A 16,596-nucleotide genomic window follows, 5' to 3' on the forward strand; every position below is an offset into this window, starting at 1 on the left:
TAGGATGTTGGGAAACCTAGATGACCTGCTTGGGTGCAATACTAGCTGAGTTAAAGCTAGAAACCTACACTGTCACTTGACTGAGATTTCTAAGTATACTTTTCATATTGCCTTAATGCAGCAGTAATGTGTTTATGCAGTTGTTTCTTTGCACAGACATTTTGTCAAATATTAAAATTCTACTTTTCAATGGCACATATTAGCATATAAGCCTTTATTTCAAGAGGTAGTTATTTTTTCACTTGTTAAAAAAAAATAATGTTTCCACGTACAGAACTCTGTTATATCCTAAAGGACTTCTGTCTTTTATATTCAGGATAATAAAGACTTTAAAGCAAAAAAAAGAAAGAAAGAAAAAGGTAGTTAGAGGCTGGAAAACACTTGACACAACTTAAGTTTGTCACAATTTTTTTTCCAATGTCCTGGATCTTTGCAAAAATAGCAGAAATTACGAGGTCTTTGGTTTTGTTTAGGGACCTTCATTTGCTGGAGCTGAAAATTAAGAATGTTAACAGTCTTTCTTTTCGATGACTCATCCAGGGTGCAAGCAAGCTGATTTGCCAAATTAACTAAATCTGGAGTGGATATAATTTCTATTCCACTCTAGTCCTTTTAACTAAAAGAGAAAGACACAGCACATTAACAAACATGGCGTTCAAGGCTACCCAAGTAGATTCAACATCTGAAGGACGACTAGAATTTTCTTTGAGAGAAATGTGAATTGATTATAATAGACATGAAGAGATCCTTCAGACTTTTGTGTGCAAGTCTGAATTTTGTTTTAATCAAGAGGCTTAAGAAAAGCTACTGTGAGTGCTGGGACAAGTTCTCCAGGGAGTGTTCTAGCCTCTTGCCAAAAAGTAAGAGGTCGGGTTTTTTTTCCCCCTCTTCCAGGAAGTTCCAATTATGCAAGTTTTATCCAATGTTTGGTTTGACCCTCACCAACAAGCATGTGAACTAATTGATTTAGATCTGAAAGACCAGGCTGGGAAGTTTGAATAACTATGCTAAATTCTTCAGCAAACCTATTGGGGGAGGGAGGGCCTCAGGAAACTCTTTAACTAAGGCTCACAATTTGCCTTTAGCCCAGGAAACATAAAAAACTTGAGGTCAAGAAGACTTTAAAGGGACAGAGGAGGGAGTGGGGAGAGGTTTAGAAAAAAAGGGAAATATGGTGCGAGATTTGGAATGGAGAAACAGAGGGTACAGAGGAGGTGGAGTCAATGTAGAACAGAAGGAGGATGGCCATGGAAGTGGGGACCAAGCGCAGGATGGCTTTGCACATCTGGATACAAAGACTTGGCGGGGGGAGGGGGGTGGGGGGGGAGAGCGAGGAGGGTCGGGGAGAGGCCAGAAGCCGTTTTGTCTTCAATTGTTTGTTTGTCTCAGTAAATTTAAATAATGTACGAGTTCCTTTCGTTGCTTGGAGTTCCCATTGTGGCTCAGCGGAAATGAATCTGACTAGCGTCCATGAGGATGTGGGTTTGATCCCTGACCTCATTCAGTGGGTTAAGGATCCAGCATTGCCCTGTGGTATAGGTTGCAGACATGGCTCAGATCCCTCATGGCTGTGGCTGAGGTGTAGGCCAGTGGCTACCACTCTGATGCAATGACCCCTAGCCTGGGAACCTCCATATGCTGTGGGTGCGGCCCTAAAAAGACAAAAAAAAAAAAAAAAAAAAAAATGCTGTGAGAGGCAATTTTAGATTTCTGATAACATGTGGAATACCAATCAAAATAGGCATTCTGGGAGTTCCCGTCGTGGCGCAGTGGTTAACGAATCCGACTAGGAACCATGAGGTCGCGGGTTCGGTCCCTGGCCTTGCTCAGTGGGTTAACGATCCGGCGTTGCCGTGAGCTGTGGTGTAGGTTGCAGACTCGGCTCGGATCCCTCGTTGCTGTGGCTCTGGCGTAGGCCGGTGGCTACAGCTCCGATTCAACCCCTAGCCTGGGAACCTCCATATGCCACAGGAGCAGCCCAAGAAATAGCAACAACAACAACAAAAAAAATTAAAAAAAAAAAACAAAAAAAAAACAAAAACAAACAAACAAACAAAAAAAATAGGCATTCTGTTCAGTTTGGACAATTTCAGAGCCATGGCTGTCTAATTCAGTTTTAAGGAAAGTAAATTTGGGGAGTTCCAAAGTTCCCCCTAATGGGCATCAGTGTTTTAAGTTCCTTTTGCTTAGGTAGGTCCTTTTAGGTAGAAATGTGCATGAAGGGGGAGTGTGGTTTTTAAACAAAAAGCCAGCTGGGGTCTCTGAAGGGAGGGGGCTCCCTTGAAACATTTAGATAACTTGGATCTCATTTCTTAGGGGTTTTTCTCTAGAGAAAAGGAGAAAAAAAAAAAAAAAATCCTAAACAGCACAATTTCAATAGGAACTGCCTGATTCCAAAAGAATCAGACCAAAAGCTTAGCTGCACATTTCCAAAAGGAGCAGTCTGATTTCAAAAGAGTCAGGCCAAAGTGCCAAATGCGTCCTCACAAGAAGGACAAAGCCCTTAACAGAAAGGACAAGTCTTAAAAAAAAAAGAAAGAAAGAAAGAAAGAAAGAAAGCAGATCGTGAATAAAGCCTGGAAAGCTTCAAAATGCAAAAAGAGCAGAGCTTGAATCCAAGAGAAAACTTACCCTCAAACTCTGGAGACTGCAAGAAAGCAGTGAGCTCAGTGTGCTCTGTGGGTACCAGAACCTGTTTGCTCACCAGCCTCAGAGTTACTGGGGGGTCTTCCCTGGATTCGACTTCTCTGACACTAAGTAATGTTGGCTTAAAACAGAAAAACAGTTATTTAATCTGTAAAATGAGTTTATTTGAGAACAGAAAAAAAACTGCAATTTGGGACATACGATCTAGAGTGGTAAACCACAGGCAATTCTGGAGAACAGGAAAGTTCTCCAGAGAAAGGGCTAGGTGGGAGGAGCTATTATAAATAAAGAATCTCATTAGAGGAACTGGGAGTTTTCATTGCTGAGCTATGACAGTATCTCATTGGTTGGACTGTTTCCAGGCAAGGAGAAATTCTATATTTCCCATGCTGGGTAGTCAAATAGTAATCTTGGAGCTCTCTTTTGGCTCAGAAGTTAAGGAACCCGACTAGGATCCATAAGGATGTGGGTTTGATCCCTGGCCTCGCTCAGTGGGTTAAGGATCTGGCTTTGCCCTGAGCTGTGGTGTAGGTTGCAGATGAGGCTCAGATCTGGCATTGCTGTGGCTCTGGTGCAGGCTGGCAGCTGTAACTCGGATTAGACTCCTAGCCTGGGAACCTCTTTATGCCATGGCTGTGGCCCTAGAATAGCCAAAAAAAAAAAAAAAAAGTAATCTTCTTGCTGTTGGATCTGTAATTGATTGTTCTTTTAAAATCATTATAATTGATAATCTGAGACCTATTCAAGGATAAGCATTATGGCATGGCTTAGATCAAAAAAGGGCTTAGGCCAAAAAAATGGCTTGTCTTATGTCTTTTTTGTTTTGTTTGTTTTTGTTTTTTGTCCTTTTTAGGGCTGCACCTGCAGCACATGGAGGTTTCCAGGCTAGGGGTCTAATCCAAGCTGAGCTGTAGCTGCTGGCCTACACCACAGCCACAGCAACACCAGATCGGAGCTGTGTCTGCGACCTCCTCCACAGCTCAGGAAACGCCGTATCCTTAACCCACTGAGCGAGGCCAGGGATCGAACCCGCAACTTCATGGTTCCTAGTCGGATTCGTTTCCGCTGCACCACGACGGGAATTCCTATCTTATGTTAGGAAAGCCATATCTGGTTCTCATTCTCTGTGGACCCCTTACCTTATCTGTATACAATACCTGATTTTTGGGTAAATTTTTAGAACTGTTAAGTTCTCTGATGGTGTCTCTCTGTATGTTTATTTATGTCTATGTATGTAAAAGTGTGTATTTTTCTACTTCCAGTGGTTTTGCCAAAGTTAACTTTTAAAGAACACTATTTAGTTTGCTTACACACAAACTAAGCATTTTCTTTCTTTCTTTTCTTTCTTTCTTTCTTTCTTTCTTTCTTTCTTTCTTTCTTTCTTTCTTTCCTTCCTTCCTTCCTTCCTTCCTTCCTTCCTTCTTTCTTCCTTTCTTTTCTTTCTTTCTTTCTTCTATTTTGTTGGGACAAACTAAGCATTTCTATATATCAAGTATACTCTCAGAAATGTAGAAATAACTCAAATGTTTTTCAGAGTTAAAGATCGTTGCTGCACTTGAGTTTCGTCTAATGTAGAAGAAAATCTCTCACTAGTGATTGCATGTTCTGCATGCTGAAACAGATGTGTGAATGGAGTACTATGGCAAAACAGAAGATGAAAACATTTTCTTGCCAAAGTCCAGAAAACGTGAACTGCAGAGGTGATACTTGAGATGAACCTTAATACACAACTAGAATATTTCCAAAGTGGTAAGGGGGATTTGAGGCACGAGACAGATTTAACAAAAGCCTCATGCCACAACACAGCCAAGAGTGTTTCAGAAACCATTTGAAAATTCCATGTAAGAAGTTTTTATGATAGCTGATAGGAGCAGGGAATCGGACAGCAGTGCTGAACAAGAGATGAGGGTAGAGAGTTTAAATATTCAGGAGTCAATGTTGCAAGTAAACTAAAGTTAGTTTAAACAAAAGGGAGAGTGGCAAGGGGACTGGAGTTTACTACAGGGACGTAAGACTGTCTCACAAAACCCAAGAGCAGGAATAACAGTGAGTGTCAAGAAAACCCAGAATCAAGATCTTGAAGGTCAAATACCATATGATATCACTTATATGCAGAATTTAAAATATGGCACAAATGAACCTACCTACAAAACAGAAATAGACTTATGGACATAGAGAACAGATTTATGTTTGCCAAGGGGGAGGGGAGAGAAAGTGGGATGGACTGGGCGTTTGGGGTTGGTAGATGCAAACTGTTACATTTAGAATGGATAAGCAAGGAGGTCCTGCTGTAGAGCACAGGGAACTATATTTAGTTTCTTGGGATAGATCATGATGGAAGATCATATAAGAAAGGGAATGTATGTATGTGTAAAGCTGCGTCACTTTGCTCTATAGCAGAAATTTGCACAACACTGTACATCAACTATACTTTAATAATTTTTTTTTAAATTAAGGCAGTATTCCATTTCTAATACTGTGCTCTTCTCTGGACACCTGCTTTGCTCTACTTTCTGCTCAATCCTGATTCTCCCTTATTGTATCCATTTGGTAGGCAGAAGTTAATTGGCCCCATGTGTAACACTTCCATCCTCTTCCAGCTCCAACACCTCAGCAAGAAAGACTTTCCTTTAAGCTGAGTCGGGTATCTCTTCTTTATCCAATTAACTGTGCCCAGAGGCATGAGGTTTTCAAGGGAAATATCCACTGTAGGAATAGATTTGTATAAGACCTTGGAATATGTGCATATCTTGATGAAAAAATGTAAACCATATTTTGTAGGGAGGGAGAAGAGTAAAGGCAAAGGTTATAGAAAAGAAAACTATTCAGAGTTTTATTTTATTTTTTATAATTAATATTTGGTTGATTGAAGTTAGACATTAAAACAAAAAACTTGTTCTTAACTTCTTAATGTCAGCATATATGTATTATTCTATTTATAAATCTGATGAATTTTTTTGTTTAATAAATTTAAACACTGGGGTCTTTTGTAATTGGTCTCATTTTACATACTTAATTAAATATGGTTAAACATTTTAGACAGCATTTATACATTTAATGTATTCTGTTAATTTTTAGGCAATTCAATTGTCTAACAAACTTATTAAGTACTTAAAATAATTCTTAAGTCTAAAAAATTTAACTTATAATTATGGGGAATCTTAACTTCTTTTACGTGTATTTCAGTAAAACTGCATGTACATGTAGTAATTTCAATTTAAAGCCCAAAAGATTAAGTGAATTACTCAATTATATGGCTTATATTAGAATCAAGGCTAATTGAATAGGCCAAATTCTCTTTAATATCACACGTCACATTTTTTTTTTTTTTTTTTTTGCTTCTCAGGGCTGCACCTGCAGCATAAGGAGGACCAGGACAGTGGTCAAATTGGAGCTATAGCTGCCCGCCACAGCCACAGCCATAGCCACAGCAACACCAGATCTGAGCCGCGCCTGCAACCTACATCAAAGCTCATGGCAACGCCAAATCCCTAACCCGCTGAGTGAGGTGAGGGATCGAACCCATTTGTTTTACCTGCGCCACAATGGGAACTCTTCACACTTCACACTTTTGAAATATTAATAATTAATGGCATAATAAATAATTAATTTGATTACCTAAATATTCCTATGTTTAAATGTAAATATTCTAGGAGTTCCTGTTGTGGTTCAGTGGGTTAAGAACCCAACTAGTGGAGTTCCGGTCGTGGCACAGTGGTTAACGAATCCGACTAGGAACGATGAGGTTTCGGGTTTGATCCCTGACCTTGCTCAGTGGGTTAAGGATCCGGCGTTGCCGTGAGCTGTGGTGTAGGTCGCAGACGCGGCTCAGATCCCGCGTTGCTGTGGCTCTGGTGTAGGCCGGTGGCTACAGCTCCGATTAGCCCCCTAGCCTGGGAACCTCCATATGCTGCAGGAGCAGCCTAAGAAATGGCAAAGAGACAAAAAAAAAAAAAAAAAAAAAAAAAAACCCAACTAGTATCCATGACAATGTGGGTTCAGTCCCTGGCTTTGTTCAGTGGGTTAAGGATCTGTAGTTGTTGCAAGCTGTGGCATAGGTCACAGATGCCGCTCAGACCTGGCATTGCTATGGCTGTGGTATAGGTCCCAGCTACATCTCCTATTTGACCCCCAGCTTGGAAACTTCCACATGCCACAGGTACAGCCATAAAACAAAACAAAACAAAACAAAACAAAACACCCGGAGTTCCCATCAAGGTTCACTGGAAACGAATCTGACTAGTGACCATGAGAATGCAGGTTCAATCCCTGGCCTTGCTCAGTGGGTTAAGGATCTGGCATTGCTGTGAGCTGTGGTGTAGGTCGCAGATGCAGCTCAGATCTGGAGTTGCTGTGGCTGTGGCGTAGGCCAGTGGCTACAGCTCCAATTCGACCCCTGGCCTGGGAACCTCCGTATGCCACAGATGTGGCCCTAAAAAGTCAAGACAAACAAACAAAACAATATTATGCAACAGATTTCTAGAACTTTCTCATCTTGCATATCTAACACAGCCTTGATTAGCAACTCCCTGGCAACCACCGTTCTAATCTATGCTTCTATGATTTTGACTACTTTAGATACTTCATATAAATGGAAGCGGGCAGTATTTTCCCTTCTGTGACTGCCTATTTCACTTAGATAATGTCCCCAAGTTTCTTCAATGTTGTCACACATTGCAGGATTCCCTTCTTTTCTGAGGCTGAATAATACTGCATTTTGTGTATATACCACATTAAAAAAAATCCTTTCACTGGGTGATGGACATTTAGGTTATTTCTACATGTAGTCTGCTGCGAATAGGGCTGTAATGAGTATGGCACTACTAATATCTCTTTTAGATCCTGCTCTCAATCTTTCTGGATAAATATCCAGATTTGGGATTGCTGGATCACAAGGTAGTTCTTTTTAAATTTTTGAGGATCCTTCATGCTGTTTTCCAGACCGGCTGCACCACTTTGCACTCCTACCAAGAGTGTAAAAGATTTCCAATTATTTAAAAAATAAACAAAACCACAAACACCCCAAAACAGACTTTTCTAGTTTGAAGTAAACAATGGAATCTCCCTCCAAACCACACCCCTCCCCTCTCCATTAACATGTCATTTAATTTAAACTTTGGTTTACCATTCCCCATATTTTCTCAAGAGCTTTGAAGAGGATATTTCTTTTCATTTTCTTTTTCTTTTTTTTTTAATGGACACATCTGTGGCATATGGACGTTCTCGGGTCAGGGATTGAATTCAGGCTGCAGCTGCAACCTAACTCATGGCTGTAGCAATGCTGGATCCTTTAACTCACTGTGCCAGGCTGGGGATCAAACCCAGAACTTCTCAGTAATCCAGGCTACTGCAGTCAGATTCTTAACCCAGTGCACCACAGCAGGAACTCTGAGGAAGATATTTCTTTAGACATGTGCTAACTCAATTCACTTTAGTTTAGGTCTTAATAATTTTTTTTTCTTTTTTTTTTCTCAGAGTTCTCATTACAGACCTTCAAAACTGTGACCTTTGCCGAATGTATTCCTGATCAGCTTCTGGCTGAGCTCATACTTTTATATTCCAAACAGATCTCAACAGTTTTCACTTTATCCCAAAGTTCCTCCTCTAGAATTAAGGGTTCAGGACGTATTATTTTTCCACAATTCCTGGTTAGATTTGACACCAGGCATATTAGGAGACATTTAATAAATATAGGACATTATTAGAAAGGGATTAAGAAACTCCCTCCTTGTCTGTTCTGGGCCATCCAGTAGCTGTCCTGGTTCACTGGTGACATTTTAATATTCCCACCTCTTCTTGCTTAGCTCAGAAATTCTTTATCAAAGTACTCAAGTTTCTCTACGATCTAGCCCTGCTCTCCTCACTTTCTCCCTGTGGTTTGACCACCCCTCGGGCTCCCAGAACCAAAGTTTCTTCTCATTCTCCCTGTTTCAAACTCTGCTGGTACTTTAAGGCTCTGTTAAATATGATGCTTCCATGAGTCACTCCAAGTTAGAGACCATGCATGAGATCTCCCTTATCGATTATAAGAACATCACTGATTTTATAAAGCATGTGATTATCACCCCACTTTAGGTATCATTGCTACAAATTTTTAAGAATTGATAACAGGTAGAATTATGTATGATTGATTCTCCAGGGTAATTCACCAAAGACTGAGTTGATACCTACAATGTAAGAGAGTGTGCCAAGTGCAGCTGGGTTATAGAAAGAGATGCTGTCTTTGCCTTCAGCAAGTGCCAGTGTTATTTCTTTTTCTTTCTTTTTTTTTTTTTCTGTCTTTTTGCCATTTCTTGGGCCGCTCCCGCAGCATATGGAGGTTCCCAGCCTAGGGGTCCAATCGGACCTGTAGCCACCAGCCTACACCAGAGCCACAGCAACTCAGGATCCGAGCCTTGTCTGCAAACTACACCACAGCTCACAGCAAGGCCGGATCCTTAACCCACTGAGCAAGGCCAGAGATCGAACCCACAACCTCGTGGTTCCTAGTCGGATTTGTTAATCACTGAGCCACTACAGGAACTCCGTGCCAGTGTTATTTCTTTAAAAATGGTTATGTTATGTAAGGAGGGGAATAATTTCCTAAGAGTTTATTGGCAGAACTTCATTGGCAGAAAGAGCACAGTGCTAACTCACATTGACACCAAAATGCACGCCCTGGCTTTCCAAAACAGTGCCAGAACCGGACACCACCGTTTTCTACTTGATTTTACTCATATAGGGCTACGACAGTATTTAATAGAATTTCAGATCTGAAAAATGTTCTTGAGAAATAATTTAATTCTAGCCTGGAATATGTATTTTCCTAGACAGACAAAAGAGGAGCATTCTAATGAATTACTCATAAAACAGAGTTTTTTGTTGTGTATGAAACGGATTGTGGTCTGGGAGTGGAGAAAGGAGGAGAGCTGGTTCTTTCCTTCTTTTCTCCCTTTCTTCCTTCTTTTCCTCTCATTTTTAAATACGAGCTAGACATTTTCAAGCGAAGTTCTTTTTTGTGTTGGTTTTTTTAAAGCCCTTCTCCAAAGGGGCCGAGGGGTTTCTTCTGTAGCTGCAGTTACCGCCTCTCGCTCGCTGCGATTGGTCCAGAGTAAAGTAGAAATAGTTCCAGGGGCGGAGAAACTGGAGCCCTGGGCTGGGAGAGGATTCAAGGCTGCGTAAGTGATAAGCGCGGCACGAGAGGGGGCAAGTCTCTACCCGGCCGTCCGCTAGGCCGCAGTGGGGCCACCGCAGAGGCTCGGGTCCCCGGAAGCCCCGCGAGTCACACGCAGAAATGTGGAACCCCCTTCACGAAACCGACTCGACCTCTGTCGCCTGGCGCCGCCCGCGCTGGCTGTGCGCTGGGGCCCTGGTGCTGGCCGCCGGCCTCTTCGTCCTCGGCTTCCTCTTCGGTACGGGGCCCCTCGCCACCCACTGCCTGGGACCTACCCAGTTCTGAGGCTGTTCGCGGGACTCCCGGGCTGGCTGCCTCCTGGGGTCCTGCTGCTGGTCTCCTGGGAGGCGCGGATGGGGTGGGGGACCAGCTCCCGCACCTTAGGCGGGAGGTGCTGGGGGCGGTGCACGGTTAGGTTCCGGGCAGGCTACTGCAGGACAGTCACCCAGGGTCAGGAGTAGAATGGAGAGACCCCGAAACTTTCACCCCTTGAGAAAGTTCCACCTGCTGGAGCCCTGAGAGAAACAAGTTCGTTTTAGCAGGAGCGACTTTTGCCAGGTCGTCCAAGGAGTTGTGCAAGAAACGACTCGGGTCTTACCTTTTGGAGCTCTTTATCTAGTCTTGTGCCTGTGCCTGGAACTGCTGCGTGTCTAACAGTAGGTGGAACTCTGCCTGAGAGCCCTTTTCTCCTGTTTTGTCCTTGGAGTAAGTACTAGAGGACCATTCAGGAACTGACTGGCATTATTGTCAGTGGTCTAAACAAGTCTTTCCCAGCAGTTCTTGAGCGGTTTCGCCCGGGTACTGATTTGCTGACTTAACCCAATTCTCCGAGATACGCGGGGTGGGGGGGTGGGGTGGGCAGCACAGGTAATAAGCTCAAACTCTTTACATTTCCATTTTGATTCTGCAACTTCTTCTTGGTTTTGAACAGGTTACCAAGTCTCTCTTAGCCTCAGTTTATCAGTCATCATGAGAATAATATCTGTAACTTACTGGGAATAGTAAATGGAACAGCATCTAAAGCTCTTGGCACAGTACTGGGGTGTTGGAACTTTTCTTTTTTCTTTCCTCATGAAGAGGTGCTTTAAATTGGACATTAAAGCACAGGACTAGCCTAAGGTATTGCCGGATAGCTGGCCCCTATTCTGAATTCTGGGTTGCCCTTCTGAGATTTAGAAGACAGGGCATAAGGAAGTTTGGCTCAGATTCAGTCTCTTCTTAATTGCTGTGTGACCTTTAGGTCAATAAAGCACTTTGAGCCGCACTCTGCTAGTAACTAACATGTGGATATTAGGACTGTTGTGGGGCTTAGATAAGTACTCTCACTAAGAACACACTTGAACTTGAGTTTCAATTTTCTCAACTGTCAACATGGGAAAAACACTTGGTAGGCTGGCATGAGGATTAAAAAATCTCATGCGTCTTTGAAAAACATTTTATTCTTGGTATTGCCCTCGGCCCCATCCTTATATTCATTGCTGAGTGACTGACACAGTGGGTTCTTTATTAATGTTTATTAATTTTTTTCCTAGGATGGAATTCTCTGTTCTCTTTTCCTTCCACAGTGCCCCCCCAATCCCGTTCATTTTTCAGATCTCAATTCAAGCATTTTATCCTCTCTTTGTCCTTCCCTGATCCTACAGTCTAAGTTCCTTCATTTTAAGTATGGTGGAACTGTATTAACATTTACCACCTACCATTTATTTCAGTATGCATGTATATATGCTTGTATGTGTGCACATATGTGATTAATAGCTAGAAAGCTCCATGAAAGCTGACTGGGTGATTTTGATAACCATTTTATGCATAAATGATATCATTTTTCTAAATAAACCTTATAATGAAGCTAACTACAAGTGCTAATGGCTCCATACCCATTGCCTCTAGGCTTTTATGTGCATTGGATGTTGGGTGAATTGTAGCTTCATTGTCGCTATGTCAAGTTGAACGTCTTTGTAAGTCTGCTTCAACTGGAAAGACAAAATCTCAGCACATTTTGTTAGTTTCAGAACCAGAACAAATTATAGGTCTGAATTGCCTTCATCTCTTTGAGATAGTTTATGTACTTGAAATATATTCATAATTCATTACAAACATTTACAGAATGCTTATTCTGGATCAGCAGAGGAATAGGCACTGGTGATAGAAGCTTTAAAGAGAAGGAAGGTAGATCTCCTTTTGGCCTTCATTTGCCCCTTTAGTTCAACTATGTTTCATTTTAGTGCTAATTTCATAAAAGCATTTCTTAGAATAACAGCAATACTTATTGAAATTGGATGAAAACATATGTTGCAATTGATTTGTCATTAAGTATGTATGCATAATTTTTTCCCCCCAATGGAAGTAGGCAAGAGAAATTACACTTTGGAAAATCTCAGTTAATGCCAGGGATCATTGATAATTTATATTTTATATATGATAAGTACAGCAATAAGGACGACGAGACTGTCTGTAAGCTCATATTCATTCTTTTATTTGTTTGTATTTTACAGGATGGTTTATAAAATCTCCCAATGAAGCTGCTAACATTAGTCCTCAGCATAATGTGAAGAAAGCATTTTTGGATGAGTTGAAAGCAGAGAACATCAAGACATTCTTATAGTAAGCATTGAAAGTATTGAATGTTTATATGGACAAGTTTTTGGAAAATTTTATTGTTCTGTTTAGAAGTTCTAATCCAGTATTTTCTAAAGAGAAACTGACTTCTTAAAAAAAAAGCTTTATTTGTTGAAGATCTTGTATCACATTTCATCTGGAGAAGAGTATACCTTCACCTGAACTTTATTGTGATAGATGTTTTAAAGCAGGTGTCAGCAATTTTTTTCTGTAAAGGGCCAGCTTTTGTGGACCAGCTGATCTTTGTCACAGCTATTCATTTCTGCTGTTGTAGCACCAAAGAAGTAATAGAAAATGCATAAACAAGTAAGTGTATCAGTTCTGATAAAACTTTATCGGCACTGAAATTTAAATTTCATGTAAGTGGTAGGTTACAAAATATTATTCCTTTTGATTTTTTTCACCTATTTAAAATGTGATAACCATTCTTATCACATCTTATCTTTGGGTTGTACAAAAATAGGAAGTGAGCTGGATTTGGTCAGTGAAGCTCCTGTTTTAGAGGAAGATAGTATATTTTGGTCAAAAGAATGTGTTTGGACTTTGAAGACAGACATACCTGAGTTTAAATTACGTCCTTGTCTGTTGATATTAAAGTAACTTTGAGTGAATATTTAACCTACCTTTAGCTCTCATTTCCACATCTATAAAAATGGGAATCATGACATTGTTGTGATGCATGAAATCAGAGAGCATATATATGACCTAGTGTTGAAAATTAGCTCCCTGTTTCCTGAAATAGCTATCTCTGGTGTAGAGCAAAAGAGGTAAATGAGTAAATTTAAAAATTACTTGCAAAGCAACTAAAATGATTTTAATGAATAATTGATTAGAATACTTAGCTTTTTCAAAGAGAAATATTTGGAGTCCCTGACAATGATTAAGGGATCCCTTAGTGAATACAAGTTGTAATTTTATATAAAATAAATATATATGTATAGATGTGCATACACACAGTCATACAAACACATATGTCTATTTAATTATGATAGAATTAAAACTATGAATACAATTTGCTGGGGCTCCTATCAAATCTTTGGAAGGGGCATTTCAAATGAGAGATCCTGAAGCTTAAATTTTGTGGAAATCTACTTGCCACTTGCTATTTTTAGTATAATTATGTACAATAGGTAAAAAAGGGGGGGTCTGGCAAGATATAATTTACAATCCTAGACCGAAGGGCTGTCTTGTCTTCCTTCTTCCTTTCCTAACCTGTTGCCTGGAGGGATCAGCACGGAAGAAAATTGAATGCCTTCCTTTATTTCACTCTGTGCCCCGAACAAGATAGAAACTGTCAGCTTCTTGCCTGTTCTCCTTGGCCTTGGCCAAGCTCCTCTTAACTGTTTAGAACTCCAGGGTTTTCACCATTAACACGCAAAAGATTAACGGAGCCCCTGCTCTTACCCCCTAAGACTACAGAATCTCAGGAAGCCTCCTGGACTATCCAGATTGCCAATTTGCCTTTTATCCAACTGAGTGCTTTCACTCTAATTATATTCTTAGGTCAGGGATCATTAAAGCATCAGATCTTCTATCTTGAACTCCTTTATAATCCTTGATTTGTTACTAAAGAGTCTCCATTACTTCTAATTTACCTGCCTCTCCACAGTGGCTGAGAGGATTAAGTAGGGTCTGCCTTTTTAGGCTCCCTTAGGGTATAGGTTTGTCCTCTGTTTTTCCTTTTGTCTTGTAACCTCTGGTTAAATTCTCTTCTCTAGTCATTGTTTCACTTGTCTTTAGAGGGCCTTGTCTACCCTGTTCTGAAAGTCGAGATAAGTTTTGATGGCTGTTCTGAAAGTCGAGATAAGTTTTGATGGCTGTTTTAGAATCTCACTGATCTGCATTTGAATACCTGTTCCACCTTCCCCTGACTAAGTCCTCTTATGCCTCTAAGCTCTGTTCATTTGTAAGTCAGATGCAGTGTATTAAAATAGGAATACCGGAGTTCTCTGCATGGCTCAGTGGTTAAAGAACCTGACTAGTACCCTTGAGGACACAGGCCTTGCTCAGCGGGTTAAGGATCCGGTATTGGCATGAGTTGTGGTATAGGTCATAGACATGGCTCAGATCCTGCGTTCCTGTGGCTGTGGTGTAGGCTGGCAGTTGTAACTGTGATTCGACTCCTAGCCTGGGAACCTCGGGATGCTGCAGGTGCGGCCCTAAAAAAAGACAAAAAAAAGAAATAGGAATACCAATAGCTCCCTTTATGGAGATAATGTAATGATCCTTGGAACATATTTAAACTTCTGTAGCTGGACAGAGATGCATGAGCTATATTTTTAAAATACGTGTTGTTGGCTCTTTTGGATAAATTTGCAAATGATTCGTCTTAAAGTTTGACATTTTAATAGAATCAACACTTTGCTTGCGACATGCTTCCCAATTGAACTGCTGTTTGATAGGTATTATCTAATTAAGCCTCAAATCTTTGCGAAGTAGTGAGATAGCAATATTCTCCCCATGTACAGATAAGAAATTTAAGACATGGCCAGGATTATACAAGTTGGTTTAAATATATATGTATATATATATAAATACCATTTTCAGGATTAGCTTTGCTCCAAAAGAGTGGGTTCTAACCCTGATCATAGCACACTCTTGTATCCTAGTTGGTAATGACAAAACTTTTACCAGCAATTTCACTTGTAATGTTTCTGAACTGAACTTGGGTCTACTCACCTACTGGGCAGCAAAGCCCATCTGTGGGCACCTGGTTGTGCTGAAGGAGTACAGCGTTTATTGCAGAGCTCCAGAAAGGAGAATAGGAAGCCCATACTCTAAAGATTCAAAATTCCCTATGGCTTTTGGGGAAGGGATTTTAAAGGGAACGTTTGGGTGAGGGTAGCAGCTCGTGGCCTTTCTTCTTCTGATTGGTTGGTGGTGAAGTAACAGGGTGATGTTTCAGGAATCTGAATCATCAACCTTCTGCTTTCAATCAGTATGAGTTCTACATGCTTGTGGTCCCTTTATAGCCACCTTTATCCACTTGGTGGTGGTCCTAGTTTTTGCCAAACAGCTCAAAGATGTGTATGTGTCAGATCGTTCTGTTATTTAAGCTATCACTACTTTTCTTGCTGACGGCTTTTCCTTTGTTTTTGCATTCCCTCGCTTCCCTAATTAGTTACTACTCTTGGGAATCTGTTCTTTGGAATTCAGGGAAGGCCTAGGAGGCTGAAGCATTTTTCTACAAGCAAGAAACTAGGGACACTCTGAGAAGTTTTTTTGTACCTGGGAGGGTCCTACGAGGACCTGCTTGGCCTCAATCCCCCGCCCCCTCTTCATACTCCTAGATATTCCTAATCCTGAGGGGAACGAGGGAAGGACGAGAAAGGGAAGAAAGCTTTGAACATAGAGGTTAATCATAAACTTGGCAAGGGAACTTGGATATGGGGGACTCAGTTTCAATAATAACAAGAGTCTGATAATGATCTTGAGTGTGTGTGTGTGTGTGTGTGTGTGTGTGTGTGTGTGTGTGTGTATACGAGTGCGAGCAGGTTCAAGACTCCCTGTAACAATTCTTTCACACAGAAACAAAGTTACAGCTGTGAATTCAGGAAATATGCATAATCGGAATCTACTTTAGTTATGCTGCAATTTGGATTTGTGTAATATGGAAGAAAATAGCCATGTTGGCTGTTTCTGTTTTCTTTGCAAATATTCATTGACAAATGGATACATAGACTCCTTAAATTGTGCTATTTTCATTACTATATTTTGCAAATACATATTAGAAATCCTATGTAAGGTGTTAAGCCCTAAACATTTACTGAATGAGGATTTTAATGGTATTTTTGTAAATTAAATGATTTTAATATAATTTAAAATTAGTCACATGAATTCCATCCCTCTCTCTTTTTTTAAGATGTACAATAGAGTCAAATATTTGAAATAAGGATCATCATAGCCATGTTGGTTATTAGTTGGAACTTTGAATTTAGAAAAAAACAAAAATTTGTGAAGTTCAGGAAGTTCATGAGCTAGAAACAAATAAGATATGTGATGCTTTGTCATGTGGGACTTTTTTTTTTTTTTCTTGAAGAGATTTAAGTTGAAAACACCAATGAACTGAAAATACCAATGTTCTTTAGGGAAACAACAAATTTCCAAAGGAGAGAAATTTTAGAAAAGCAACCCAAAGCATCAATATCCAGACATATTAAAGAGAAATCAGTCTATACATG

At 40.5% G+C, this 16,596-nt stretch overlaps 1 protein-coding gene and 1 long non-coding RNA gene across 2 annotated transcripts in view; one reads left to right on the plus strand and one right to left on the minus strand.

The window, feature by feature from the left end:
* Nucleotides 1–9,221: 9,221 nt before the first annotated feature.
* On the minus strand, nt 9,222–10,515 carry LOC146399787 (uncharacterized). Its single transcript, XR_014814939.1, has 2 exons — nt 10,398–10,515; nt 9,222–10,314 (listed from the first exon to the last, which is right to left on the minus strand). It is a non-coding gene; the product is annotated as an uncharacterized LOC146399787 (long non-coding RNA).
* FOLH1B (folate hydrolase 1B) overlaps nt 9,788–16,596 on the plus strand; it is a gene marked incomplete at its 5' end in the record, with an annotated part of 55,544 nt that continues 48,735 nt past the window's right edge. The window contains 2 exon segments of the mRNA NM_214384.1: nt 9,788–10,037; nt 12,292–12,400. Coding sequence (NP_999549.1) covers nt 9,920–10,037; nt 12,292–12,400 — 227 coding nt within the window.

Source organism: Sus scrofa, chromosome 9, assembly GCF_054392235.1.
Source record: "Sus scrofa isolate SSC_HxYL_T2T_F1_AM1 chromosome 9, Sscrofa_HxYL_maternal_Yorkshire_Landrace_v2.0, whole genome shotgun sequence".
NCBI classification, from domain to species: Eukaryota; Metazoa; Chordata; class Mammalia; order Artiodactyla; family Suidae; genus Sus; species Sus scrofa.